At 51.9% G+C, this 27503-nt stretch overlaps 1 protein-coding gene across 3 annotated transcripts; it reads left to right on the top strand.

Moving 5' to 3' along the window:
* Window positions 1–213: 213 nt before the first annotated feature.
* Window positions 214–27503, top strand: ELAC2 (elaC ribonuclease Z 2). 3 transcript variants are annotated; one of them, XM_082860141.1, is made up of 24 exons: window positions 214–447; window positions 1006–1056; window positions 1185–1255; window positions 1992–2056; window positions 3274–3331; window positions 4079–4147; window positions 5441–5548; window positions 6781–6839; window positions 18331–18389; window positions 18479–18551; window positions 19130–19242; window positions 19444–19539; window positions 20272–20410; window positions 20486–20571; window positions 21722–21840; window positions 22822–22918; window positions 23958–24096; window positions 24323–24361; window positions 24532–24641; window positions 24942–25041; window positions 25154–25274; window positions 25418–25496; window positions 25952–26096; window positions 26466–27503. In XM_082860141.1, the coding sequence occupies exons 1-24, from the start codon at window positions 215–217 to the stop codon at window positions 26682–26684; spliced, it is 2448 nt and encodes an 815-aa protein (XP_082716267.1). In that variant the 5' UTR covers window position 214; the 3' UTR covers window positions 26685–27503. The 3 variants fall into 3 exon arrangements, with proteins under 3 accessions (XP_082716267.1, XP_082716266.1, XP_082716268.1); XM_082860140.1 differs by having other exon boundaries at window positions 20272–20571; XM_082860142.1 differs by lacking the exon at window positions 214–447 and having other exon boundaries at window positions 1005–1056; window positions 2012–2056.

The raw sequence follows: 27503 nt of genomic DNA, 5'->3' as shown, positions 1-27503 counted from the left end.
AGGGCGCTCTAGCATTCCTCCTCTCTATGGCCACCGCCAATTGACACGTCCGGAGCGGCGAGGCTCCTCCCTATTGGACGCGCGGCCTCGCGTAGGCGGGCGGCCCGGCTGGCGGCGCGCTGACTGGCTGGGGCACCACGCGGGCGGAGGGGCGGCGCATGGGGCACGCGGAGCGAGACCGCCGGCTGCGCCCAGGAGCGGGAGGAGGGGGCGCATGTGGGCTCTCCGCTCGCTGCTGGGGCTGCGGTGCGCGGCCGGGCGCGCCATGTCTCAGGGGCTGACTCGCCGGCCGCGGCCGCCCAAGGACCCGCTGCGGCACCTGCGCACGCGGGAGAAGCGCGGCCCGTCGTGGGTGCCTGGGGGCCCGAACACCGTGTACCTGCAGGTGGTGGCGGCCGGCGGCCGGGATGCAGGCGCTGCGCTCTATGTCTTCTCCGAGTTCAACCGGTCAGTGAGCCGCGCCGGGGTCCCGCCGGCCCAGTGGGTCCCGTGGCCAAGCCCCGCCCCGCAGGCCGCAGTGCTGAGCGCCCAGAGCATCGGGGCCCGTTCCTGGGCTTGGTACCCCGTCTATCCCCCGCTTCCCAGTGTGGATGCGAGAGCCTAGATCCCTTATATCCCCGTCCGTGTGGCTCCGGGAGGCCCCGCTGACCTTTAGACAGACTTGGGTATAAGCGTTCCCTTCCCAAGCCTCGGCCCCGAGCCCCCTCCCGTGCACCCCAGGACCAGGGCCTCCTAGCTCGTGTTGGGGGTGGGTAGGTCTGCGGAGGAGGTGATGGGGAAAGGACGCATCTCGCCCCAGTTCGAGCCTACTCAGGCCCCAGATCCCTCCCTGCCTCTGCTGAGGAGGGTTCAAACCCCAGCATCCCAACAGCAGAAATTCGGTTGGTAGCACAGCACGTGTTTTTAGTTGTTTTCCCTTGTGGTGTACAACAAAGCATATAAACGGTGGCAGAGGTTTTACAGAACCGAATCTAACGACTCTCTGGTGTAATGTTCGTCCTTTAGGTATCTCTTCAACTGCGGGGAAGGCATCCAGCGACTCATGCAGGAGCACAAGTGAGCCAGCCATTTTCCTGCGGGGTGGGGAATGACTCTGCGGCTTTGAGGCAGGAGGGTTGTTACAGCAGGAGAATGGGTCCCCGGTCCTTCTGTTTTGTCCTGCTCCAACGCTTTCTTTTTCTTAGGCTGAAGGTGTCTCGTTTGGACAACATATTCCTGACCCGCATGCACTGGTCTAATGTTGGAGGGCTGTGTGGTGAGTATATTCTTTCCCCGGTCAGGGGCTGGGGGGAGGTGTCTGGGATTTTAACCTGCTTGGCCCTTTTTTTGCCCGACTTTGGAATCCAGGGGCTCTGGAATACTTTTTATGCCGGCCCCGTCAGCTGCAGCAGGGAGAATCAAAAGCTGACTCAGAAAAGTAGATTTTAAAGTAGACGCTGCCTGCAGGTGTTAACCATCCACCTCATTTATTGAGTTGCTGGACTGGAGTATGGGACGGACTGGAGAGTGTGGTGATGCTGATTAGTCAGTATATCAGTATTCACCATTGAGACCGTCCACTCGCTACACACAGATGCCCAGTGTCCAGATTACCCCCTTGTTTATGCCCATCCATTAGAAGGATCGAGATTGTTTTGCCGCCAGATTCTGTAAGGTTCGTGGAGCGGGTAGGAGGGAGTGGAGGCTGAACCAGTCTCATTCCCAGAGCTGAGACTCAGGTGAGGCCAGGAAGCTCCCAGGGTGCGGAATCTGTGGCCTGCCTCTGACGTGGCATGATTTTGCACCCAAGGTGCCTCACCCTAGTATCAGGTCCTGCCTGTTCTGGAGGCATTTGAGTGATGGCCGGTGTCCCTCGTAGGTCTAGCCAGCATCCCTTCTGCTCTGCACACGCACAACAAGCAGAAAACCAGCAAGTGGAGTAAGGAGTGCGCCTCCTGGCCGCAACTACGGGTCAGGGTGATGAGAGATCTGATTTTATTCGTCCCTTTTAGGAATGATTCTTACTTTAAAGGAAACCGGGGTTCCAAAGTGTGTGCTCTCTGGACCTCCACAACTGGTGAGTCTCTCCTGACTCAGCTGTCAAAGCTAAGCCCTCCATTTCAATGTGAGTAACAAGGGTTTCCAATTTTACAAATCAGCCTTCTGCCCTCCAGAGTTAATTGAGGTTGGCATAAATACTTTGCCTTTCGAGTTAAAGACATCTGAGTCCATAAACCTTATTAACTCTGTGACCTTGATTGAGTTGCTTTCCTTTTTGGAGCCTCAGTGTCTTCATCTGTGAAATGGTTTGCAGTTGTTAAGGATTAAACGAGGTAACACGCAAAACAGTCATTCTTTATCAGGTGTTTCACGCCATATGGACACAACAGATGTCAGCTTTTATCCTTATTTATTACATTTCAGACATCTTCGTCCCTTCCCAGCCAGCTAAGGACACTGTCGAGAGGTTGTGTACACATTGTCAGCGTAAGGGTTCGCTTCCCAGGTTCTAGGGTAAAAGGCCAGCCCTGTAAAGTGTGTCCCCAGAATAATGCTGCATGGCCGTCCCTCTGTCTTCTTCTCGTTGGTCTGTCCCTACACCTTCTACTGCCATTGCTTCCCATGTCCAGTCCTGCCCCTCTGTGACCGTCCAGCACTGCGGCCAGAGGGACCCCTCCCAAGCGGAACCGCAGGCGGGTCACTTCATCCTAAAACACTTCAAGGGTCTTTGTTGTGCACACAGTGCAAACGCCTTCACGTGGCCCACAGGTCCTGTCAGCCCAGGCCCTCGCCGGCCCTGGCATCTGTGCCCTGGTCACCAGGCGGGGCTGCGGGCCGGCTTTTAGCTCTTCACGGAAGCCCCTTCCCATCTCAGGCCTTCGTCCACGCACCAGTTCCCCTCTTGCCACGCCTGTGTCCTTCCTTCAGGGCTCACCTCAAAGGGTGTTTGCTCAGGAGCTGCCCCGACTCTCCAGATGGGTCGGATCCCAGCTCCCCGCGTTTTTCGTATCTGCAGGTCCCTCAGCACCATAGCTGCTGGTTGTCACTTGTATTGTTTCTGTCTCCCCCTGGATTCTTAAGTTCCGTGAGGGCAGGGACCCCATCTTTTCACTGCTGACCCCTTGGCATCTAACATATGGTGGACACTCAGTAAATATTTGTATGAAGGAAGTTCAAAATACTCTGTGAACTGTGTTTTATGTCGGTACCTTTGATGCCTCTCGTGTACTGGAACGTGTTGCTGTGTCCTCCTGTGCAGCCATCACTGCTCACTTCCTTATTTTTCTTTCTTAGGAAAAGTACCTGGAAGCTATCAAGATATTTTCTGGTCCGCTGAAAGGAATAGACCTGGGTACGTCCTTGATTCTGACTCTTTGCCATTTCTGTCTCACGTGTCCCCGTCTCTCAAGTCAGGATCCATAGAAGCTGACGAAATTAAACCTTAAAGGCAAACGCTTCATCCACGCGAGATGAATTTTTAAAATATCGCTTGCTGCACTTGCTGTGCCCTCACCTCTCGCTTCTCCCCAAACACGGGCAGGGGAGGCAGGAGTGAGTTAAAAGCTGCTGCGTGCTGGGTGGGGGTCTCCCTTGGGGCCCCGAGGCTCCGCCCTGGCCCTACAGGTGGTTCTCGTCGTCGAGTGGCCTTGGGTCCCTTGTAGTTAGAAGGGCTGTGAGCGGCTGACTGGGCGGGAGGCGCGTGGCCGCTTGATGGGAGGAGGCCTGGCCGATGTGCCGGCAGAGCCCGGTGCGTCTCTGGCTTGTTCTTCTGTAGAAACATTGGTATTTTATTTCAGAATGTGTCCCGGGCCTCGCGATGCCGAGCGCTTGCCTGTGTCTCTCACGGTTAAGTCTCGTCTTCGTGTTTACTTTAGCGGGTTATCGCCTGTGATCGTCGTGTGTCTTCTCCCGTGGCTGACCTAAATATTAGTGGCTGATGAAAATATGTTTTCGCCGTTTTCCTAAACACTTTGGTTTACTCAGAAATTCTGGCTTTAGCACAGACTCCCGCCAGAGTCGTGGGCAGCGATGTGGGCTTGACCCTCACGCCTCCCTCGTTCGCTGCTGCAGTCACTGTCCTGTGGTCTTTTCCCCGCAGCGGTGCGACCCCACTCCGCGCCAGAATACCAGGACGAGACCATGACCGTCTTCCAGGTCCCCGTCTACAGTGAGTGTGAGGCCGCGATTCCTAGGAGTGGGAGGACGTGGGTCCGGGGTCAGGAAGGCAGGTGGCAACAGAAACTGCCGATCACTGGCCTGTGTACCCGGCTTTGTGTTCTGAGCATGATTAGGAAGTTTAGCCGAGGAGTTCCTGCCCTGAAGGAGCTTATGACCTTGAGGACAGACGCGTTTACCTCGTATGTAACGATCGTGATTGCACTTTGGGGCGTCAGGTAATCAGGCTCTGCCCTCAGATCTGCCCGTTTATCGCCAGGGGCATTGCCACAGGTGTGGGCGCCCTCCTGGGATGCAAGGGCTTGGAGAGGTGGGCACAGGTGAGGCTTGTTCGTAAGCGGCAGCCCGGCGGGAGTGCGGTTGGCGGTCAGAAGGGCTCGAGGGCCTCCTCAGGCCCCGGGGCCCGACGTGCGGTCCTGACGCGGAGACAGGCAGGCTGCAGGCGAGGCACTGCTGCGTCCGTGCCGCGCTGGGGTCTGGCTGACGCTCTGCGTCGGTCTCCCGACTGTGGGCGACGTGCAGGGCCGGCTCCTCGCCCGTCACCTGGTCTGAGCTTGCCGCGTGCAGAGGAGGGCAGACGAGCCCGCACCCCCGGCCGGAGGAGCCCGGGACCCGCCGGGAGACGGGCCTGCGCCGGCCCAGCTCACTCTCCTCGCGTGTCCTCCCCCGGCCGCGCCCCTAGCCTGGCGTGCGCCCCGCTCCAGCACGTGGCCCCGTACCTTCCGACACGTGCGAGTGATCAGTGCCGAGCCCGCCTGGCGAGCCCGGAAGACTGGGCAGCTCAGAGGGCCGGGCGGGGCGGGGGTCGCTGAGCCCAGCCGCCGTGTGCCCGCCTCTTGGGGCAGGGATTTCTTCCGTTCGCCACACCGCGGCCTGCGGGACCTTAGTTCCCCAACCAGGAATCGAACCCGGGGCCCCATGCAGTGAAAGCATGCAGCCCTAACCGCTGGAGAGCGACGAGAGTGTTTTTCTGACCTTGACTGAACTGCCTGCCCGGTGGTGCCACTCCTCGTGGCGATGGGGAACCTTGGGCCAAGGTCTGTGCGGAGCGTGATGGCGGTGGATAAAGCAGCTGAGTGCGCGGGTGCTCCCTGCTCAGCACGCTCTCGAGTCCCCGCTGCGGTCAGGCCGGGACCCGGGCAGAAACCTCAAGATGAGGAGGATGGGCGTGTAGCCCAGAGCCAGGCGGGGAGGTGGCCAGTAGAGGACAGGCCGGCGCGGTGGGCGACCTGGCTGTGAGCTTGCCCTCGGCGTGTGTCACTTGCTCGTTTCCCTTCCCGACCAGGTGAACAGGTGAATGGCAAGCAGCAGCCAGCGCGGAGTGCAGAGAGGCCGAGTCCAGAGCCGTCTCCAGACCCGGGACCGGCAGAAGGGGAGCAGTACCTGGCGGATGGTAATGGCGCGTGGGCAGCGGCGCGCTGGCGGGCGTGCGAGCCTGTCTTAATCCGTTCGCTGCTTCTGCTCTACATTCGAGTCTTTGTCATAAGGAAGTTCAGTGTGCAAAACAGACGCTTTTTCTTACCGCGTTAGGATTCGGCTGTGGGGCAGGTGAGAAGGTTGTCTTTAAAAGCGGCCGCACGAAGCTGTAGGGGCCAGTCCGCAGCCCTGGGGAGCCCCAAGCTTTGGCTTCATTTAACCAGAGGAAGAGCAGGACCTGGCAAATGATTGATTGGGAGGCTTTGTGTCTTTTTTTTTTTTGGTATAAAGTTACATTGTTTATTTCATCATACAGCATAAATCATTAAGTCTTTACGATTCGTTACAGTCTTGGGATTTTTTTTTGAATTGCCATTTCACTTGTAGCAAGTCAGTGTCATCCCCAGATCAAAGTCACTTCTTTATATGTGCACCCATCACATCTGCAGAACCCCACACGCAAAGGTGTTCCAGCACAGTATCAGCAGTGCAGAGAAGCCACGATGAACTTTTTGTCTCTCGTTAAGACAGCAGTAACGCAAGTTAATTTTTCCTGAGTGCAGAACCTAACAGCTAAGCAGGCAGAACAGTTATATCGACGAGTGGATTTGCACCTTTTCTTCCAGAATGACAGCCTACTGGGAAACTGGATTAAAATGCCAGGATGAGACATATCAAACGAATTGGGCTGCTTGAGGATGCTGTTGTCCAGGGGTGGGCAGGGTTGATAAGTTACTGTCTCTGCCTCGAGGCCGTGTCTGTCTGAGGACTGACAAGGGGCTGGCCCTCTGTGCTGTCCTTTTTGGGTGGCTCGGGTGAGGGCTGACACCCACGTCGTTTCTGCAGGCCTTGTAGCTTTTGTGTTGTTTCCCATATTCCTACACTTGTTTGTAAAGCACGTTACAACTTACTTTTCCCCCCACATCTCCACTTCTAGGTAAATCTAGGTAAAATGTGTCATTTTTTTAAACATTTCACTTGCCATTTTCTGGTTGGCATTTTGCATTTTTGTTTACTCAGATCTCAATACGAGTAGGAAAAAGAAGATGTGCTTGAGAAAAAATACCAGTGTTTCTTTGACCTTTGTATCCGAACAGTTCCATCCATATAAGTTTGTGTGAAGTCAGATTAGGTATCAGACGATCACCGATCTGTGGCACCTGGAGACATTGCTGTTTACCTTGTGTGGTCGGATTTATTTCTCCTCAGGTGTTGGCCAGAAAACGCACGGCAGGGACCCCTCCTTGGTCGTAGCTTTTGTCTGTAAGGTAAGCACCTTGCTGGACGCTCTGCATGAACATGTGTCTCGTGACCTAAGGGTTTCCGGTAGTTTGAAGGTAGCAGCTCCTACCGTCACCTGTGTTCAGAGGAAACAGTTGCCCTGGTTCCCAGTAAACCACCTATGCTTGTATGTACTTCCAGATTCTCTTCCAGCCAGAGTCAGGCTACAGAGACATGTTTCATATTTGGCTGTGAGACTCTCTCTTGAACTTAAGAAATTAGTTGATAAGTTTCTGAAGTTAAAGACTACTTTCTTTTTTTTAGGAATTTTTTTTTGTTTGAAGTATAGTTGATTTACAGTGTTGTGTTAATTACTGCTGTATAGCAAAGTGACTCAGTTATACACATATACGTTCTTTTTTATATTCTTTTCCATTATGGTTTATCACAGGATATTGAAGACAGTTCCCTGTGCTATGCAGTAGGACCTTGCTGTGTATCCATTCTATATATAATACTTTGCATCTGCTAATCCCAACCTCCCACTCCATCCCTCCCCCGCCCCGCACCCACCACAAGTCTGTTCTCTATGTCTGTGAGTCTGTTTCATAGATAAGTTCATTTGTGTCATATTTTAGATTCCACATATTAGTGATAGCATATGGTATTTGTCTTTCTCTTTCTGACTTACTTCACTTAGTGTGATAATCTCTAGTTGGCATCCAAGTTACTGCAAATGGCATTATTTCATTCTTTTTTATGGCTGAGGAGTATTCCATTGTATATATGTACCACATCTTTATTCATTCATGGGCTGATGGACATTTAGGTTGTTTCCGTGTCTTGGCTGCTGTGAATAGTGCTGCTATGAACATAGGGGTGCATGTTTCTTTTTGAATTAGACTTTTGTCTGGATATATGCCCAGGAGTGGGATTGCTGGATTGTATGGTAATTCTATTTTTGGTTTTCTGAGGAACCTCCTTACTGTTTTCCATAGTGGCTGAACCAATTTACATTTGCACCAACAGTGTAGGAGGATTCCCTTTTCTCCACACCCTCTCCAGCATTTATTTGTAGACTTTTGAATGATGGCCATTCTGACCGGTGTGAGGTGGTAGCTCATTGTAGTTTTGATTTACATTTCTCTAATAATTAGCAATGTTGAGTGTCTTTTCATGTGCCTATTGGCCATCTGTATGTCTTCTTTGGAGAAATATCTGTTTAGGTCTTCTGCCCATTTTTGGATTGGGTTGTTTGGTTTTTCTGGTGTTGGGTTGTATGAGCGGTTTGTATATTTTGGAAATTAGCCCTTGTTTGTTGCATTGTTTGCAAATATTTTCTTCCATTCTACAGGTTGTCTTTTCATTTTGTTTATGGTTTCCTTTGCTGTGCAAAAGCTTGCAAGTTTGATTAAGTCCCATTTGTTTGTTTTTATTTCTGTTGCCTTGGGAGACTGACCAAGAAAACATTGGTAGGGTTTATGTCAGAGAATGTTTTGACTGTGTTCTCTTCTAGGAGTTTTATGGTGTCATGTCTCATGTTTAATTCTTTAAGCCATTTTGAGTTTACTTTTGTGTATGGTGAGAAGGTGTGTTCTAACTTCATTGATTTACATGTGGCTGTCCAACTTTCCCAACACCACTTGCTGAAGAGACTGTTTTTCCCATTGTATATTCTTGCCTCCTTTGTTGAAGATTAATTGGCAGTAGGTATGTGGGTTTATTTCTGGGCTCTCTCTGGTTCCATTAATCCATTTGTCTGTTTTTGTGGCAGTACCATGCTGTTTTGCTTGCTGTAGCTTTGTAGTATTGTCTGAAGTCTGGGGGTGGGTTATGCTTCCTGCTTTGTTCTTTTTCTTCAGGATTGCTCTGGCAATTCTGGATCTTTTGTGGTTCCGTATGAATTTTAGGATTGTTCTACTTCTTTGAAAAATATCATGGGTAATTTGATAGGGATCACATTACATCTGTAGATTGCTTTGGGTAGTATGGCCATTTTAACAATATTAATTTCTCCTATTCAAGAGCATGGGATATCTTTCCATTTCTTTAAATCATCTTCAACTTCCTTTATTAATGTTATAGTTCTCAGCATATGTCTTTCACTTCCTTGGCAAGGTTTATTCCTAAGTATTTTATTCTTTGGGTTGTGATTTTAAAAGGTATTATTTTTTTACATTCCCTTTCTGATATTTCATTGTTAATGTAAAGAAATGCAACTGATTTCTGTATGTTAATCTTATATCCTGCTACCTTGCTGAATTGGTTTATCAGTTCTGGTAGTTTCTGTGTGTAGTCTTTAGGGTTTTCTATATATAGTATCATATTATTTGCAAATAATGACAGTTTTGCCTCTTCCCTTCCAATTTGGATACCTTTAATTTCTTTTTCTTCTTTGATTACTGTGGCTAGGACTTCCAGTACTACGTTGAATAGAAGAGGTGAGAGTGGAACATCCTTGTTCCAGATTTTAGCAGGAAGGCTTTCAGCTTTTCACCATTGAGTATTATGTTGGCTGTGGGTTTGTCATAAAGAGCTTTTATTATCTTGAGACGTGGTCCCTCTCTACGCACTTTGATAAGAGTTTTTATCATGAATGGATGTTGAATTTTGTCGAATGCTTTTTCTGCATCTATTGAGATGATCGTGTGTTTTTTGTCTTTTGTTGACGTGGTGTATCACATTGATTTGAGTATATTGAACCATCCTTGTGAACTTGGGATGAATCCCACTTGGTCGTGGTGTGTGATCTTTTTTGTGTATTGTTGGGTTCAGTTTGCTAATATTTTGTTGAATTTTTGCATCTATATTCATCAAAGATGTTGGCCTGTAATTTTCTTTTTTGGTGTTGTCTTTGTCTGGTTTTGGTATCAGGGTAATGATGGCTTTGTAGAATGTCTTTGGGAGTGTTCCCTCCTCTTCAATTTTTTGGAAGAGTTTGAGAAGGATTAAAGGACTACTTTTTCACAAAAAGCTTTGTTTCCCTTCAAATGAATCAGGCCTCTATTGAGGCTCCTTCACCTCTTTTAGTTTATATCATCTTCCTGTAGTTGTTACACTGCTGACGTACTAATTTTTTTTATTGGAGTATAGTTGCTTTACAGTATTGTGTTTCTACCGTATAGCAAAGTGAATCAGCTATACGTATACATATATCCCCTATTTTTTTGGATTTCTTTCTGATTTACATCACCACAGAATTGGGTAGAGTTCCCTGAGCTATACAATAGGTTCTCATTAGTTATCTATTTTATATATAGCATCAATAGTGTTTACATGTCAATCTCAATATCCCAATTCATCGCCCCCCCAACTTGGTAGCCATACATTTCTTCTCTACATCTCTGTGTCTATTTCTGCTTTGTAAATAAGATTGTCACACCAATTTTTTCAGATTCAACATGTATGCTTTAATATATGATATTTGTTTTTCTCTTTCTGACTTCCTTCACTGTTTGACAGTTTTCTAGATCCATCCATATCTCTACAGATGACCCAATTTTGTTCCTTTCTATGGCTGAGTAATATTCCATTGTGTATATGTACCACATCTTCTTTATCCATTCATCTGTCGATGGACACTTAGGTTGCTTCCATGTTCTGGCTATTGTAAATAGTGCTGCAGTGAACACTGTGGTGCATGTCTCTCTTTGAATTATGGTTTTCTCAGGGTATATGCCCAGTAGTGGGATTGCTGGGTCAATGGGAGCTCTATTTTTAGTTTTTTAAGGAACCTCCGTACTGTTCTCCGTAGTGGCTGTATCAATTTACATTCCCACCAGCAGTACAGGAGGGTTCCCTTTTCTCCACACCCTCTCCAGCCTTCATTGTTTGTCGACTGTTTGACAGTGGCAGTTCTGACCAGTGTAAGGTGATAACCTCGTTGTTTTGGTTTGCATTTCTCTAATATTTCGCAGTGTTGGACATCTTTTCATGTGGTTTTTTGTAAACGGGGTAAGTAAAACGCACCTCTTGAAACTGGCTTCTCAAGTGTCTGCCCTCTGAATTCTTTTGCGATGCCCTACCTGGGGCATTTCTGGAGGACAGGTGTCTTTTCTTGACGGCCCCACAGGCCTTGTGAGTATTCAGTGCCCATCAACACGGGTTTCAAAGCTGTTGTTACGGGAAAGAGCCACAAGGTGGCAGCACTTCTCCATGCTCCACTCTTGTTTTTTCTTTTTCTTTTCTTTTAATTTAATTTTTATTTTATATTGGAGTAGAGTTGATTTCTTCCAAGGTTGTGTTTGTTTTAGGCATACAGGAACTTGATTTAGTTATACATTGACGTATATGTATTCTTTCTCGGTTTCTTTTCTCCAATATAAGTTCTTACAGTGTGTTCAGTAGCGTTCCCTGTGTTATTCAGTAGGTCTTTTTTGAATATCGACTGAATATAACCAACCTCCTAAATTATTCCCCCCCATCTTTCCTTTTCGATAACCATAAGTTTTCTTAGTCTGTGAGTCTGTTTCTCTTTTGTAAATTAGTTGGATTGTACGAATGTATAGATTGCACCTGTAATTGATATGATATTTGTCTTTCTCTCTCTGACCTACTTCACTGAGTATTCCTTGTTGCTGGAAATGGCATTAGCTCATTCTTTTTTTATGGCCGAGTAGTATTCCAGTGCATATATGTACCACATATGCTTCATTTATCTGTCGTTGGATGATTTGGGTGCTTCTGTGTCTTGGCTATTGTAAGTAGTGCTGCCCTGAAAATAGGGGTGCTCGTGTCCTTTCAAATTAGGATTTTCTCCGGATCTAAGCCCAGGACTGGGATTGCTGGATCATATGCTAACTCTACGTTTAGTTTTTTAAGGAACCTCCATACTGTTCTCCATAGCGGCTGTACCAATTTACATCCCCACCAACGGTGTAGGAGGGTTCTCTCTTCCCCATGCCCTCTCCAGCATTTATTCTTTGTAGACTTTTTTTTTTTGACGATGACACCATTCTGACCGGTGTGAGGTGATACCTCATTGTAATTTTGATTAGCATTTCTTTAATACTGACTGATGTTGAGTATCTTTCCATGTGCTTTTTTAATTTTTATTTTTTAATACAGTGTGTGCATAATTTACCTCTTGAAATTGGCCTGTTGAAAGTCAGCCCCGTTTTGAATTCTTTTCCGATGATTTACCCCAGGGCATTTCTTGAGGGCAGGTGTCATTCACAGCCCCGCAGGCCTTGTGAAGATCAAGTGCCCCTCAGCACTGGTTTTAAAGTTGTTGTTACGGGAAACGGCCACAAGGCGGCAGCATTTCTCCGGCTCTGGGTCCCCGGCAACCAGAGCCTGAGGCAAAGTGCTGTTCCTGGGTTGCCAGTTAGAGGGCAATGGGCCAGAAGAAACGCCCCAGGCTTGTGTCTCGGGACTTCTTCCCCTCACCCCTTCCGGCCCGCCTTCAGCCAGTCCCCACTCCGGCGTCACCGCTCTGCCGAGGGTGCTGTCTTCCGTGGGTAGGTGGGGCGACCCAAAGGAGGCGCGGACTCGGAGCCCTTCCAGCGCGTGGGCTCCACCATCCTTTGGGCGCACCCTGCTTCGTTTCGCTGATCATATGGTTTTTACCCTTCCATTTGTTAATAGGAATAAACCCGCCTGGGTCTGGAGAGGGTGCGGGGCTCGTCTGCTGGCATGTCCTCCCTGGCTCCCTTAGCCCTTGGCGGTCCAGCCTTGGACCCCAAGCCTGCTCGGGCTCCAGGGACGTGACACCAGCTCAGGGCACCAAGGCCTGAGGGATTTGGCATTTCTTTTTTTTCTATTTTAAATTTTATTTTTTATCGGAGCGTAGGTGATTTACAGCGTTGCGGGTTTTGTTATCACTGCTGTTTTTTCCTCCGTGTACAGGAACTTGATTTCCTTATACACAGACCTATGTGTGTGCTTTTTCGGGTCCTCTTCCCATATCAGTTATTCCAGAGTGTTGAGTAGGGTTCCTTGTGCTGTAGCCTGGGTCCTTGTTGATTATTTTATAAATAGGAGTGTGTGTATGTTAACCTCAACCTGCTCATGTCTCCCTGCCCACCACCTTTCCCTTTCGGTAACCACAGGTTTCTCTTCTGAGTCCGTGAGGCTGTGTCTGTTTTGTAAAGTTCATGTGTATCCACTTTTAGGTTCCACCCATGAGTGGTGTCATATGATACTTGTCTTTCCCTGTCTCACTACCTTCACTTAGTACGATCACCTCTACCTCCTTCCCTGTGGCTGGAAATGGCATTATTTCATTTTTTTCTTTTTAATGGCTGAGTACTACTCCATTATGTCTATGGACCCCATGTTTCTTTTTTAAATTACAGCAGAAATATTTCTGAGGATTTGGGGATTGCTTTTTTTTAAAATTAATTTTTATTGGAGTATGTTTGCTTTCCAATGTGTGTTAGCCTCCAGTGCACAACAGAGTGAATCAGCCATACACGTACAGATATCCCCTCCCTTTTGGACTTCCCTCCCATTTAGGTTACCACAGTGCATTAGGTAGAGTTCCCTGTGCTATATAGTGTGTTCCCATCAGTTGTCTATTTTATAAATAGTACCAATAATGTGTATGTGTCAATCCCAGTCTCCCCAATTCCTCCCACCCCACCTGCTTCCCCCTTGATATCCATACATTTGTTCTCTACGTCTGTGTCTCTATTTCGGCTTTGCAAATGAGATAACTTAGACATATTTTCTAAATTCCACATATATGCGTTATTATATGACATTTGCTTTTCTCTTTCTCCCTTATTTCACTGCGTATGACACTCTGTAGGTCCATCCACGTCCCTACAAATTACCCAATTTCGTTCTTTTTTATTGCTGAGTGATATTCCGTTGTATATACGTACCACGTCTTCTTTATCCATTCCTCTCTTGATGGACATTTAGGTTGCTTCCATGTCTTTGCTATTGTAAATAGAGCTGCTATGAGCATTGGGGTGCATGTATTTTTTTGAATTATGGTTTTCTCTGGGTATATGCCCAGTAATGGGTAGTTCTATTTTTAGTTTTTTAAGGAAACTCCGTGCTGTTTTCCACAGTGGCTGAATCAATTTGCGTTCCCACCAATAGTGTATTGGAGGTTCCCTTTTCTCCGCACACTCTCCAGCATTTATTGTTTGTAGATTTTTTGATTATGGCCATTCTGACCAGTGTGAGGTGATACCTCATTGTAGTTTTGATTTGCATTATTCTGATAATTAGTGATGTTGAGCATCTTTTCACGTGCTCGTTGGCCATGTGTTTGTCTTCTTTGGAGAAATGTCTATTTAGGTCTTCTGCCCATTTTTTGATTGGGTTGTTTGTTTTTTTGATATTGAGCTGTTTGAGCTGCTTGTATATTTTGGAGATTAATCCTTTGTCAGTTACTTTGTCTGCAAATATTTTCTCCCATTCTGAGGGTTGTCTTTTCGTCTTGTTTATGGTTTCCTTTGCTGTGCAAAAGCTTTGAAGTTTCATTAGGTTCCATTTGTTTATTTTTGTTTTAATTTTCATTACTCTAAGGAATGGGTCGAAAAAGATGATGTGATATATGTCAAAGAGCGTTCTGTCTGCGTTTTCCTCTAAGAGTTTTACAGTGTCTGGCCTTACATTTAGGTCTTTAATCCATTTTGAGTTTATTTTTGTGTATGGTGTTAGGGAGTGTTCCAATTTCATTCTTTTATATGTAGCTGTCCAGTTTTCCCAGCACCACTTACTGAAGAGGCTGTCTTTTCTCCATTGTATATATATTTTTTTAAGTTTTAAAAATTTATTTTATTTATGTTTGGCTGCGTTGGGTCGTCATTCCTGCGCGCGGGCTTTTCTCTAGTTGTGGCGAGCGGGGGCTACTCCTTGTCGCGGTGTGCAGGCTTCTCATTGCGGCGGCTTCTCTTGCTGCGGAGCACGGGCTCTAGGCACACAGGCTTCAGTAGTTGTGGCTCACGGGCTCCAGAGCCACAGGCTCAGTAGTTGTGGCGCACGGGCTTAGTTGCTCCACGGCATGTGGGATCTTCCCGGACCCGGGCTCAAACCTGTGTCCCCTGCATTGCCAGGCGGATTCTTAACCACTGTGCCACCAGGGAAGCCCTCTCGATTGTATGTTTTTGCCTGATTTGTCATAGATTAGGTGACCATATATGCGTGGGTTTATCTCTGGGCTTTCTATCCTGTTCCATTGATATATATATATATATATATATATATATATCTATATATATATATATATCTGTTTTTGTGCCAGTACCATACTGTCTTGATTACTGTGGCTTTGTAGTATATACTCTGAAGTCAGGGAGGCTGATTCCTCCAGTTCTGTTTTTCTTTCTCAAGATTGCGTTGGCTATTGGAGGTCTTTTGTGTTTCCATACAAATTGTAAAAGTTTTTCTTTTAATTCTGTGAAAAATGCCATTGGTAGTTTGATAGGGATTCCATTGAATCTGTAGATCGCTTTGGGTAGTATAGTCATTTCACAATATTGATTCTTCCAATCCAAGTACATGGTATATCTCTATATGTGTTTGTGTCATCTTTGATTTCTTTCATCAGTATCTTAAAGTTTTCTGCATACAGGTCTTTTGCCTCCTTAGGTAGGTTTATTCCTAAGTATTTTATTCTTTTTGTTGCAGTAAGTGCGATATTGTTTCCTTAATTTCTCTTTCTGGTCTTTTGTTGTTAGTGTATAGGACTGCAAGAGATTTCTGTGTATTAATTTGTATCCTGCAACTTTACTAAATTCATTGATTAGCTCTAGTAGTTTGCTGGTGACATCTTTAGGATTTTCTATGTATAGTATCATGTCACCTGCAAACAGTGACAGTTTTACTTCTTCTTTGCCAGTTTGGATTCCTTTTATTTCGTTTTCTTCTCTGAATGACGTGGCTAGGACTTGCAAAGCTATGTTGAATAATAATGACGAGAGTGGGCACCCTTGTCTTGTTCCTGATTTTAGAGGAAATCATTTCAGTTTTTTCACCATTGAGAATAATGTTTGCTGTGGGTTTGTCACATATGGCCTTTATTATGTTGAGGTAGGTTCCCTCTCTGCCCACCTTTTGGAGAGTTTTTATTATAAATGGGTGTTGAATTTTGTTGAAAGCTTTTTCTGCATCTATTGAGATGATCATATGTTTTTTTTCTTCAATTTGTTAATATGGTGTATCACATTGATTGATTTGCATATATTGAAGAATCCTTGCATCCCTGGGATAAATCCCACTTGATCGTGGTGTATGATCTTTTTTGTGTGTTGCTGGGATTCAGTTTGCTAATATTTTGTTGAGAATTTTTGCATCTATATTCATCAAAGATACTGGCCTGTAATTTTCTTTTTTGGTGTTGTCTTTGTCTGGTTTTGGTATCGGGTGATGGTGGCTTCATACAATGTCTGGGAGTGTTCCCTCTTCGATTTTTTGGAAGAGTTTGAGAAGGATCAAAAGACTACTTTTTCATAAAAAGCTTCATTTCCCTTCAAATGAATCAGGCCTTTATTTAGGCTCCTTCAACTCTGTTTTATATCATCTTACTGTAGTCGTTAAGCTTCTGACATTAGACTAATTTTTTTTTCTCTCTCATTTTATTACAACAAAGTTTAACAGTCCAGAAAAGTCACATGACCTTGGTGGGTCGACCCTGGACTGATTTTAATATTGGCTAGCATTCACAGAGGCCTAGATTGGTGAACTGAAGTTGGTCAAATTCTATGAAAATGTGACTACAATCACGTGTTTTTCAGATCTGGCTAATTGCCTACTTTCAGTAGGACTTTGCATTAAAATTTTAGTTTACTAGAACCTGCAGCAAACAGTTGTCTAATCTCCGGTAAGACTACGTTGCTTTCTCGTGAGCTTTTGATTTTTTTTTTTTTTAAGCAATATATTTGATTTAAAGTCGACTTGGTAAAGTTGATTTTAAAATACATTTGTAATTTTCATCCATTTGTAAAAAATTTTAACACCAGCAAGTGAACACAGTTATGAAAGGTTAGTAGTAACATTAGTTGTTAGTTGTAAGATTGTTGCCAGTATGACTTCTATCAACTTACTTACATAGTAAAAAGTAATATCTATAAAAATAGTTTATATCTATTTTACTTAGATATAAAAAGTACTTAACTTTTGTAAAAGTTAAGTACTGTTGCCCATAGGCTTGTTACTTCTGTGTGTCTGAATTTTTAGGCAGCAGAATAATTTCCTAGAGCAGTTTACGTGGTAATCTTTTGAGAGGCATCGCATCAGTCCTTCCTGAACAGATCACATCGAGCATGGTGTGTCCTGTGCGATCAGGGCGCTGTCCGGGGGCGGCTGTCCTGGGAGCCGCGTCGCTGCGGGCTGCGTCCTGGCCTCTGGCTCCTCCCACCTGGTGCACGCTGCTCCCGCTGTGTCATCCTGCAGCCCCTTTGCCCTTCCCTGAAAGTGGGCTGCTTCTCGGCACAGGGTTCAGAAGGCGGTAAAGCAAAGCTAGTTCAAGTTCTGGGAGGTGGGAGAAATAGGCTCTGGGTGTGAGGGTCTGAGAAGCTCTTGTCCGATAGGAGCCTGGGCTTCGGGCAGCCGTCTGCTGCCCTGGGGCCTGTGAGCTGGCGTTGGGTTTTCAGACGGGAACAACTTTCTCCACGGGTTGAACTGAGCTTGTCGTGGAGGCATGGGTTTTGCCGGCCTTAGGCCTGACATTCCTGTGAAACATGAGAAACATTTTGCTTCCATCCAGTTTCATCTGGGTCTGTGGTCACCACAGTGCTTGTTAATGTCGTTATCTGAAGGTGTCATCTAAGTGCTGTCATCTCTGTATTATGTGCTCACGTTAAGCTGTCATCATTCCTCTAGCATAACGTTTTCCAAGATAGAAAATCCTAGAGTCCTAATAAGGCTTTCGGATCCAAACTGGAGACTCAGCCCTAAGAGTAGTGTCCTAAATGCAGGAAGTTAAAGGGAAAAGCAAATAGCTTCTAAAGATCTAAGGAAGAAAAGGAAATTCAAATATAAGTCACCCCTGAAAGACTCATTAACATTTTATGCCATTTCTGACTTTTTCCTGTTATTAGGTGTGAAATACGTGGATTTCTGAAACGTTGGGACATGAGTTTTTAAGTACAGAATGATTACGAGGTTTTGTGTTAGGATTATTGGTTTCCCTTTTAACATAATAAGAGAATACTGGGAACTTTTTATTGTAACTTTGTAGAAAAGCAACAGCACAGTTTTGCCAAATACGTGAAAAGTAGAGGAGAAAAACCATCCACACGCTCTACCCTGTCCTTGTCACTGGAATGCCGTGTCACACGGTGGTTACGCGATCATTTCTGCTAGAACGTGTTCTGGTGACACTCCTTCGGCTGTTACTTGACCTGCGCAGGATGATAAAAGCAACAGTGTTTTCCCCTCCAGGCACTTGGAGGACACGTCTTATTTGATGTGGAAATGGATTGCATTTTATTAGATGTGTAAGGAGTTAATGGGAAATAAAACACCTTGGTTTTAAATCATTCGGCTTTTAGTGCTAAACTCAAGTGATTTCAAAACGAATGATGAAAACCAAGTTTCTTCATCAGTCACTGGAATTACATGGAGATCTCTTCCTTACAGCTCCACATGAAGAAGGGAAACTTCTTAGTACTCAAAGCGAAGGAGCTGGGCCTCCCAGTGTGAGTGGCGGGGGACAGCTGGGGGGCCTCGCCGGGCTCGCTGAGCTCCCAGAGCCCCGCCCTCACCGAGGCCTCGCCTCTCGTTTCAGCGGAACAGCTGCCATTGCGCCTATCATTGCTGCTGTCAAGGACGGGAAAAGCATCACATTCGAAGGAAGAGAGGTGAGGTGCCCTGTTGCTGCGGTCTCAGCAGTGACAGGCAGGGGCCGGGACTCTGGACAGAGTCACTGCCTGGGTCAGGCCCTGCAGACACCACTTTTGAGGGCACTGAACAGCTTGGATTTCAGCACGTAGCTGAGCGATAAAGTAGGGTCTCTTGTCTAGGCTTGTCGTGCGCATCAGCGCTGGCCGTGTCGGGCCGTTTCTGGAGGTTGTCTCTTTAGGATTTGGGGGTCTCCTTATAGGATGGATGCTCCCCCTTGTACTTGAGCTCAGGGTGGACCCCATAAGGGTGGAATTCAGACGCGTGGCCCAAGGGAATGATGTTGTCACGAGATGTGAGGACGTGAGGACCACACCACCTGAGAGAACTGTGCATGCCATGCCGGGCCGTCTGGCCACACCAGGTGTGAAATGCCCTCTGCCAGCCGGCGGCCGCCTGTCTGCGCGTCAGCGGAGAGGGCGAGAAGGGCGCAGGTGGTGGTCTTATGTCGGCGCTTCTCTGGAGGGGGTGATGTGGCGTTAGCAGGTGACTCCAGGGCCTGCCCTGGGAGCACATCCTGACCTCAGTGACTTCACAGATTTTGCCTGAAGAGATCTGCACCGCCCCAGACCCCAGGGTCACTTTCGTTGTGGTAGAATGTCCAGACGAAGGATTCATTCAGCCCCTCTGTGAGAATGCCACCTTCAGGAGGTAAGGAGGGGTCTCCGGGCGGAGAGGTGAGAGCTGACACTGCTCGGGAAGGCCGGCCTGGCACTGACCTGTGCTGCTGCTGCCGAGGCCTGGGCCACCACGGCTCCGTGCGGCGCCCTCCCTGGCTGCCCGGCCCCGGGTCCGCGTGTCCTGAGTTTGCACCACTTGACCCAGCAGAGCCCCCTGCTTCCTTCCTCCCAGTTTCCAAGGAAAAGCCGAAGCCCCCGTGGCCCTGGTGGTCCACATGACCCCGGAGCACGTGCTCCTGGACAGCAGATATCAGCAGTGGATGGAGAGGTAGGAGCCCCGGCCCACGCCAGCCACGGTTCCACTGCCGCCCCTGCCCCCCGCCTGAGCGCTCCCTGGGGTTTCCGCCCTCCCTGGATCCTGGGGGCGTCCCCGCTTGCCTGGGGCTGGTTTCCCGAGCTCTGAACAAATCCTGCCTCTGGACCATCCCGTGCGTGTTTCCTAAAGAAGAGTCTTTCAAGGATAAAGCCGCAGCTTCAGTTTACTGAACGTCCGCGACACGTCAGGCAGCAAACACGCTTCATTTCCCTCTCCCGATCTTGCCCACAACCCACGTTCAGTGACCGGGAGGACGGGTTCTGCTCTCCTGGTTTCGTTGGCCGAGGCCGGCGCCGGGTGGAAGGACTTGCTGGGGTTGGACATGGGCGCGTGATGACGTGTGGTGACACTGCCCTCCCCCGCCGGCCCCGGCAGTCCCTCCTCGGCGCCCGGGTCCTCTGCCCCTCGGGGTCGCTCCCTGTGCGTCCAAGTCCCCAGCGCTGTACTTGCCCCTGGCTTTCCGGGTGCTCTTCCCCCACACCCAGGGCCTCTGACTTTGTAGAGACGCCGGGCTCGGAGGAGGAGGGGCAGGGCTGCGTCTGGCCACGTAGGGTGGCCTCGGTGGACAGGTCGCTCACCCTCTTGAACATTCCCAGTACCTGGCCGCCCCGCCCCCGGTGCCGCCCCGTGGGTGGGAGTCTTCCCAGAAGGACACTGTGCTGACGGTGTGCGCGTCCGTCTTAGGTTCGGGCCCGACACCCAGCACCTGGTTCTGAACGAGCACTGTGAGTCGGTCCACAACCTCCGCAGCCACAAGATCCAGACGCAGCTCGGCCTCATCCACCCCGGCATCTTCCCCCCGCTCGCCAGCCTCCGCCCCCAGGTAGTGGCTCAGCTTGGCCCGCGGCCCACCCCCCAGGCAGCTGCCCCCCGCGGACCGCGGCTCCTTCTCTTGCAGGAAGGAGGGCGTGCCCCCTGCGTGCCCCTGGTCCGCGGCCAGTGTCTCCTCAAGTACCAGCTCCGGCCCCGGCGCGAGTGGCAGAGGTGGGTGTGGTCTCAGCCGGCGGGGGGCGGGGCGCGTCAGGCTCGTTCTGGGGTGGGGGTGGGGCCCAGGGGTCAGCGGCGCGGGCTGCTCAGCCGCGTGGTCTCCGCGTCGGACCCGGGAAGAGCCGCAGACGATGGGTGGCAGACGGTGGCTGCGTCCCATTATCAGCTGACCCGGGGAGACGGGGACTGACAGCCGTCCTTTCCTGAAAGTTGCCTCTGCTAACAGCCGTGTGTGCGCTGTTTTGGAATGTGGAAAATGAGTGAGCGTAGGGGGAAGAAAGTCAGCCCTAATCCCATCACCCTGACACGGCGGTGGTTAGCATTTTGTGTTTTTTACTTTTGAGCACGTGGGGACGTGTTAAAATACACGTCTGCACCGCGGGTTCAGGGCCTGACCCGCTGCCAGTCTTCTCCCGTCATGAGAGGCTGCATAAGGACACTGTCGCCCGTGTTCCAGAGACGGGGGTTGGTGTGTTGGAGGCATTTCCAGCTTTTTGCTGTTGTAACGAAACAACTGCCTTATGTAAAAGTCCTTGAGGGGAACCGTGTTCCCTTAGGGTGATTGTGAGAGGGGGGTTAGCGGGTCGGGGGCGGCACTGCCCGAGGCACCTGGTGAAAGGCGCTGTAGCGTTCACCCCAGCCAGTCACCTGAGAGGTGCTTACTGCCCTGCATCTTTAACTTTTAAGTGGCCCATGCACGCCGTGGTGTCTGTGTCCGGGCAGACCCCGTTCTGGACCACTGCTGGACACCGGGCACTGTCGCGGTGAATAGTTGGGGCCCTTGAGGGGCCCCCTTCCCTCCCTCAGCCCCGGGGGATGCCCGATGCTAGCGGGTGTAGTGAGCAGAGGTCAGGAGGCTGCGTAGAGTGCCCACACCGTCCCCCCCGCCCCCCCCCCCCCACATGTCAGGAGTGCCAGGGCTGCCCCGTCCCGCTTTGAGCTGAGAGGTTCTGAGCAGCTGGAACTGAGAGACCCCCTGAGCTGGGAGAAGGTCTGCCGGGCAGGAGAGCGGAGCTGCCCCAGGCCCCAGTCACTTAAATTTGAAAGCACTTTCTGCAGGCGGTCCCCAGGGATTGAGCTGGCCGTGCAGGGTGGTTGCCTGGGGCCACACGCTCCCCTGATGCCCTGAGATGCCTTCTTCTTGCAGGGATGCCATCATGACCTGCGACCCTGAGGAATTCATTGCTGAGGCCCTGGAGCTGCCCAATTTCCAGGAGAGCGTGCAGGAGTACAGGAAGACTGTGCAGGACGGCCCGGCCCCGGCGGGTGAGCCAGACCGGGACCAGCCCCGGTGTCCCCTGGCCTCTGCCCTCCTGCAGCTGTTCACACAGCACTGAGTGGAGGGTCACCGTGGCCCCGTCGAGCCCCGTGTACCTGCTGAAGCCACTGCTTCTCTGGCCTCCACTTAAGACCACCAGTGCCGGCCCCCGCCCGGACCGGTTAGGTTGGAGGCTAGGTGACAGTGCCCAGGCTCTCCTGGCGAGGCCCACGCTGAGCTGAGTGTGGCGGGTCTGGGGCCTCCTGTGAGGCCCTGGGCAGAGCTGGTAGTCTAGTCCTGGTGTTGCCGGGAAGGATCCACGGAAGGTTCTGGCCATGGCACTCACCTTGCTGGGCTCTCACCACCCTGACAGGAAGAGCAGTCTGGGGAACTCCAGGACCTCTTTCTAGTACTTGGTTTTCCCAGTGTTGTGTTCAGCTCACGAATGAGGCGGAGAAACAAGGCTGGACCAGAGGGCGGGTTCAGGCTTAACCCAGCTGGCACCAGGCCGGTGTTTTAAGATGCCCTCCTGGCTGCACATGCCGTGGGCTTGAGATGGGTTTCTGGTTTGCACGTTAAAGGCCCATTTAGATTACATTCGTAAACGTGCCGCGGGGCCTGTCAGGCCGAGCGGGGCCCCATCTTCAGAATCTAGGCGGCTCTGCCTCTTCTCTGGGGAGCTGGCCCCCCTCGGAGCCACTGCAAAGTGCAGCAGGGCCTGTGCCGGGGGTCTCCAGCCCCGGGAGATGAATGCTGACTTGTAGCATGAAAAGGTGGCCTTTGCTGTTTAACACTTAGAGCAACTCTGCTGAAGAAAGGCCCGTGGAATTCCTTCATTCTCCTTCCCAGACAGCACCGGGGCCCCTCGCCCCAGGCCCGTGTGTAAGGAGGTCAGACCACCAGCCCCTCCTGGGGAGCTGGACTTAACTCCAGTGCTGGCTCACTTCTGACCCGAAGAAGTGAACAACTCGACGTGTGTCTTTCCATAGAGAAGAGAAGCCGGTATCCAGAAGTGGTCTTCCTCGGAACGGGGTCCGCGATCCCCATGAAGATCCGGAACGTCAGCTCCACTCTTATCAACATCAGGTATTCATCCTGCACAGGACGTGCCCGTCAGCGGGGAGCCCGGGGTTTTCTCAGCAGGCCCTGCTCCACCCGCCAGGCTAACCTTGAGGTGCAGCCTGTATGTCCCTGGAGGCCCGTCTTGGCTGGGGGCCCGGCGGGGGTGGGGGGCAGGCGGTTTTCGGCCTCCGTAGCTAGCTGGACTGGAGGGAGTCACCCAAGTTGGCCGCCCGTTACGTCATCGGATGCAAACCACTGACATGTATCGTGTATGCCGTCGCCCTGATGAGGGGCTGTCTCGCTAAGTTTCCACGTCCCTCCTGTGAACCAGTGACTGGCCACCTCCTGCACCCCCATCATTGGTGCACCTGCCCCAGGCTGCTCACGGCTGGCGGTGGGGCAGACCCAGGCCAGGACTCGTGTCCCCCTCTGTGTCACAGGGCCCCTCACTGGTGCCGCTGGGGTGCGGAGTGGCTTCGGGGCTCCTGGGTTTGCCTGGTGGTGTTGGTCCGCGGGGAGGCGGACCAGGGCCGTCTGCGGGAAGCCAGGCTCGTTTTTAAGTTTTGCTTTGTCACCCGGGTGCTGGTGGTGGATGGCTAACAGCCAAAGAACGCGTTAAGCGTACTTGGCAGTTGTAAGGGGCACCCTGACAGCAGAAGCGCACGGGTCTGGGACGTGTTTCTCTTGAGACGGAGGAGCTGGCGGGAAGCAGCCCCGGCCTTTCCCGGAGGGCGTTGGTGCAGCCGCTGTCTCCGGGCCGCGCCAGCTAAAGCAGAGCCTCGGGGTCTCCTGGCGGCCACAGCGGCTGTCGCCACGTTCCTTCTAAGTAGAGTCTTGTGGATTTCATGTTGTAGAGACTCTCTTGGGTGCCCAGCATCTGTGTAGCTCTAGGTACGCTCCGTGCACTTCACGTCGCGACAGTATTTCGTGTCACGAGGATGGACGTGTGAGACCACCATCCCCTTGACAGCAGCTCCCGTGGGAGGAACTGAGCGGTCCCGGGAGACTGGCACCCAGCCTTGTCCTGCCCTCCTCCCTGAGGGCAAACCATCTCCTCCCATAGCTCCGACGTGTCCCTGCTGCTGGACTGCGGGGAGGGCACCTTCGGGCAGCTGTGCCGCCACTACGGGGACGAAGTAGACCAGCTCCTGGGCACCCTCGCCGCCGTGTTCGTGTCCCACCTGCACGCGGACCACCACACGGTGAGCGGGCCGCCTCCCTCTTCCTGGCCGCGCACCTCTGCCCGGGCCTGGGTTCGTCCGCAAGCCCGGCGCCACGTGCGTCTCACCTCGCCACGCGGCTGCTCGGAGCTGCCCTCGCCCGGAGGCGGGCGGCTGGGTCTGTTAGAGGGCCGGGCACCCAGGGGCCCCAACGCGGGAAGGAGGTCGGGTGTGGACCTGGCTGATCTGTGCCCCTCCTTTTTCCCAGGGCTTGTTGAACATCCTGCTGCAGAGGGAGCGGGCTCTGGTGAGTTGTGCGGGACTGGACTGCCCTTTTGCCTTTCTTTGGAATGAGCGCATGCGCACAGATACGCACACAGACATGAACGTGCGCGCACAGCCATACCCCGGGCTGCAGCACGCCGTTTTCCCTGCAACGCGCGCCGTGCGCTCGGCGCTCTTATCTCCCCGTTCCAGGTGTCGCTGGGGAAGCCGTGCCACCCGCTGCTCGTAGTGGCCCCCACGCAGCTGCGGGCCTGGCTCCAGCAGTACCACACCCAGTGCCAGCCACTGCTGCACCACGTCAGGTGAGCGCCCGGCCCGGGCCCTGGACGGTGAGCGCGCGAGGCAGGCTCAGACCACGGGGAGGCGGTTCCCACCTCTAAACGTTCCTCTGCCTCGACGTGTTTCTCCTCGGCCCTCCTCACTTCTGTTCCCGATCCTAGATCTTTGCCAACACTTCCCCCAGACACAGTTCCGGGGCCGAGTGCCCTCGCTCCCTGCCTCAATGACGGAATTAAATCTTCTTTATCATAGCGATTTGGGGGTCCTCTCCAGTCAGTGACTTGAACTTAAGATTAAATGTTTGTTTTTTAATCTTCTCACAGTATTATTCCTGCCAAATGCCTTCAGAAGGGAGCTGAGGTCTCCAACCCCAAAGTGGAAAGGTTGATTAGTTTGCTGCTGGAAACCTGTGGCTTGGAGGAGGTTAGGGGAGGGCCCGGGTATGGGAGGGCAGGTTTGGGGACAGGGCCGTGTGACGTGGGGAGGAGGGGGCGAGGCGGTAGCTGGGCCACGAGCCCATCACCCGCTTCCTCAGTTTCAGACCTGCCTGGTCCGGCACTGCAAGCACGCCTTCGGCTGCGCGCTGGTCCACACGTCCGGCTGGAAGGTGGTCTATTCGGGGGACACCATGCCCTGTGAGGCTCTGGTCCAGATGGGTGAGCAGGGGCAGCCACCTCTGGTCCCCCCGACGATTCTGGCTGTCGTCCTGACTCGCAGCCTCCTCCCAGGGCCCAGGGACAAGTGCTGTGGGCAGCCCCGGCCGGGCAGTATTCTCAGAGGGCCTGTGCTTACGCTCTAGGGAAGGACGCCACCCTCCTGATCCACGAGGCCACCTTGGAAGATGGCCTGGAAGAGGAAGCCGTGGAAAAGACACACAGGTAGCGGAGCCCCCGAGCCTGCGTCAGCCGGTCCCCGCTCCTCCCCGCTGATGCTGGGCTGGTCTGCTTCCCTCCGGGGGCCCTGGGGGCTTTCTGACCCCAGGCAGTTGGCTCCGGAGCCTCTGTCTGTATTTCTGCAGCGCCCTCCAGGCCAGGTTCTGGGGCAGGCGCGGCTCGGGAAGGAACTGGAACTAACGCTGAATAAGTGGGAGGCCGGGGGCGGATCTTGCGCTATTTAAGGGAAGAGCGTGTTGCCCGAAGTCGGCAGCCCCTGCTTTTCTCAGAGGTGCTCACTGGTGGGAGGTCTGAGAGCACAGAGCCTGGGCTCCCCTGGGGGCAGTGGGAAGACCGGCTCGGCAGCAGGGAGCCCCGCCCCCGGGTGCCCGACCGGCAGTCTGGGCGGGGGGGTCTGCGTGACTCGCTCCCTCCAGCCTCATGTTGCCCCATCTCTGCAGCACCACCTCCCAGGCCATCGGCGTGGGGATGCGGATGAACGCAGGGTTCATCGTGTTGAACCACTTCAGCCAGCGCTACGCCAAGATCCCGCTCTTCAGCCCCGACTTCAACGAGAAAGTCGGCATCGCCTTCGACCACATGAAGGTGCGGGACCGCTGGGGCGGGGCGGGTGGGGGGGGCGGGGCTGAGACGCCCTACATCCACGCGCAGGTGGCCAGGCTCGGGCCACTGCCCAGCACGACTGGCACGGGGCCTTCTGGACACGGTCCGTTGAGAGCCTCTAGGCCCAGTCGGTGCCCAGAGTGACATCATCTGAGCTTCTGCACAAGCCTGGGAGGCAGTGTCCTCCTCCTGTGTGGTCAGGCTGGGCCTGTCCCCACCACTGGGCATGGGGGTGCCCGGGTTCTGCCCGGCTGGGCCTGACACGATGGCTGCATCTGCCGACGGGGGTGTGGCCGGTGCCTGGGAGCCGTGATGGCCTCACCCCAGCCTCTGCTTCGTCTCGCTTCGTAGGTCAGCTTGGGGGACCTCCCAACAGTGCCCAAGCTGATGACGCCGCTGAAGGCCCTGTTCGCCGGGGACCTGGAGGAGATGGCGGAGCGGCGGGAGCGGAGGGAGCTGCGGCAGGTGCGGGCGGCCCTGCTCGCTGGTGGGGACGCGGAGCCCCTGAGGAAACGGGCCCCTGACGAGCAGCCCCCGAGCCCGCAGCGCAAGAAGGTCAGGGCCCAGTAGCGACGCGGCGCTGCGGAGCCGCTGCGCGCTGGAGGAGAGGAGGCCGTCGTCGACCCCGTGCACGCTGCGTCTTCGGCCTGTCACGTGCAGTCAGGGCGCGCCCCCCCCGCTGCGGCCCAGCCGTCCCCTCTACCCGGAGGCAGTCTGGCCTCAGAAGCGCGGGGCTGTGGACGCAAAGCCTCCAGGAAAAGCGTCTCCAGGGACGGAACACAGTGAAGGTCGCGTTTGGAACCCGAGTGCTTTGTCCCTGTGCCACCACTGGGGACCCAGGTGCCTGGAAACAGTTTGATCGTGGCGAGGCCCTTTGGGACCTGCCCCCAGGGAGACACCACACCTCAGCAGCCTGGTTTTTTGGCAGAAGTCAAGTTGTGCAGACTCACAGCCGTGGTAGGCCGGGCCCGGCCGTGCAGGGGCTCCGGGGAAACGCAAGCCTTCCCATTGTTCCGGCGAAAGAGGAGGCCGGTTCCTTGCTTGCCCCTGACGAGAACCACTCACCGCCCTACAGAGTGCTGAGAAATACCGCATGGGGTGGCTCCAGCGCCCTCCTTTTTGAGGATGAACAACACTGAGGTTAGTGTTTGTTTGTTTGAAAAGTGAGAGAATTTTTAAAAGAAAGATGCCTCTAGCATTTGCATATTCTTCCCTCCCGGGAGACTAGAGAAGGAGCTTGAAAGTTTCAGGTGCTGGGAGACGCAGACTAAGGACTTGCTGTGACCTCGGGGTCCCTCCCGAGGCAGCGCCTGGCATCAACTCCCGTGGCCCCTTGAGCTTGTTATTAAAACAAGATAGGCCACACTCAGGGATAATAAATCTATTTTA

This window comes from Leucopleurus acutus (genome assembly GCF_964270905.1).
Source record: "Leucopleurus acutus genome assembly, chromosome: 19".
Lineage (NCBI taxonomy): Eukaryota > Metazoa > Chordata > Mammalia > Artiodactyla > Delphinidae > Leucopleurus > Leucopleurus acutus.
This window is presented reverse-complemented; position numbering and strand designations above follow the sequence as displayed.

Excerpts from the sequence above, each read along its gene's own strand:
- ELAC2 (XM_082860140.1), top strand. The coding sequence starts at position 215 with ATGTGGGCTCTCCGCTCGCTGCTGGGGCTGCGGTGCGCGGCCGGGCGC. Across the intron at positions 1,256-1,991 it reads TAATGTTGGAGGGCTGTGTG|GAATGATTCTTACTTTAAAG; the intron begins GTGAGTATATTC and ends CGTCCCTTTTAG. Across the intron at positions 21,841-22,821 it reads GGACGGCCCGGCCCCGGCGG|AGAAGAGAAGCCGGTATCCA; the intron begins GTGAGCCAGACC and ends GTCTTTCCATAG.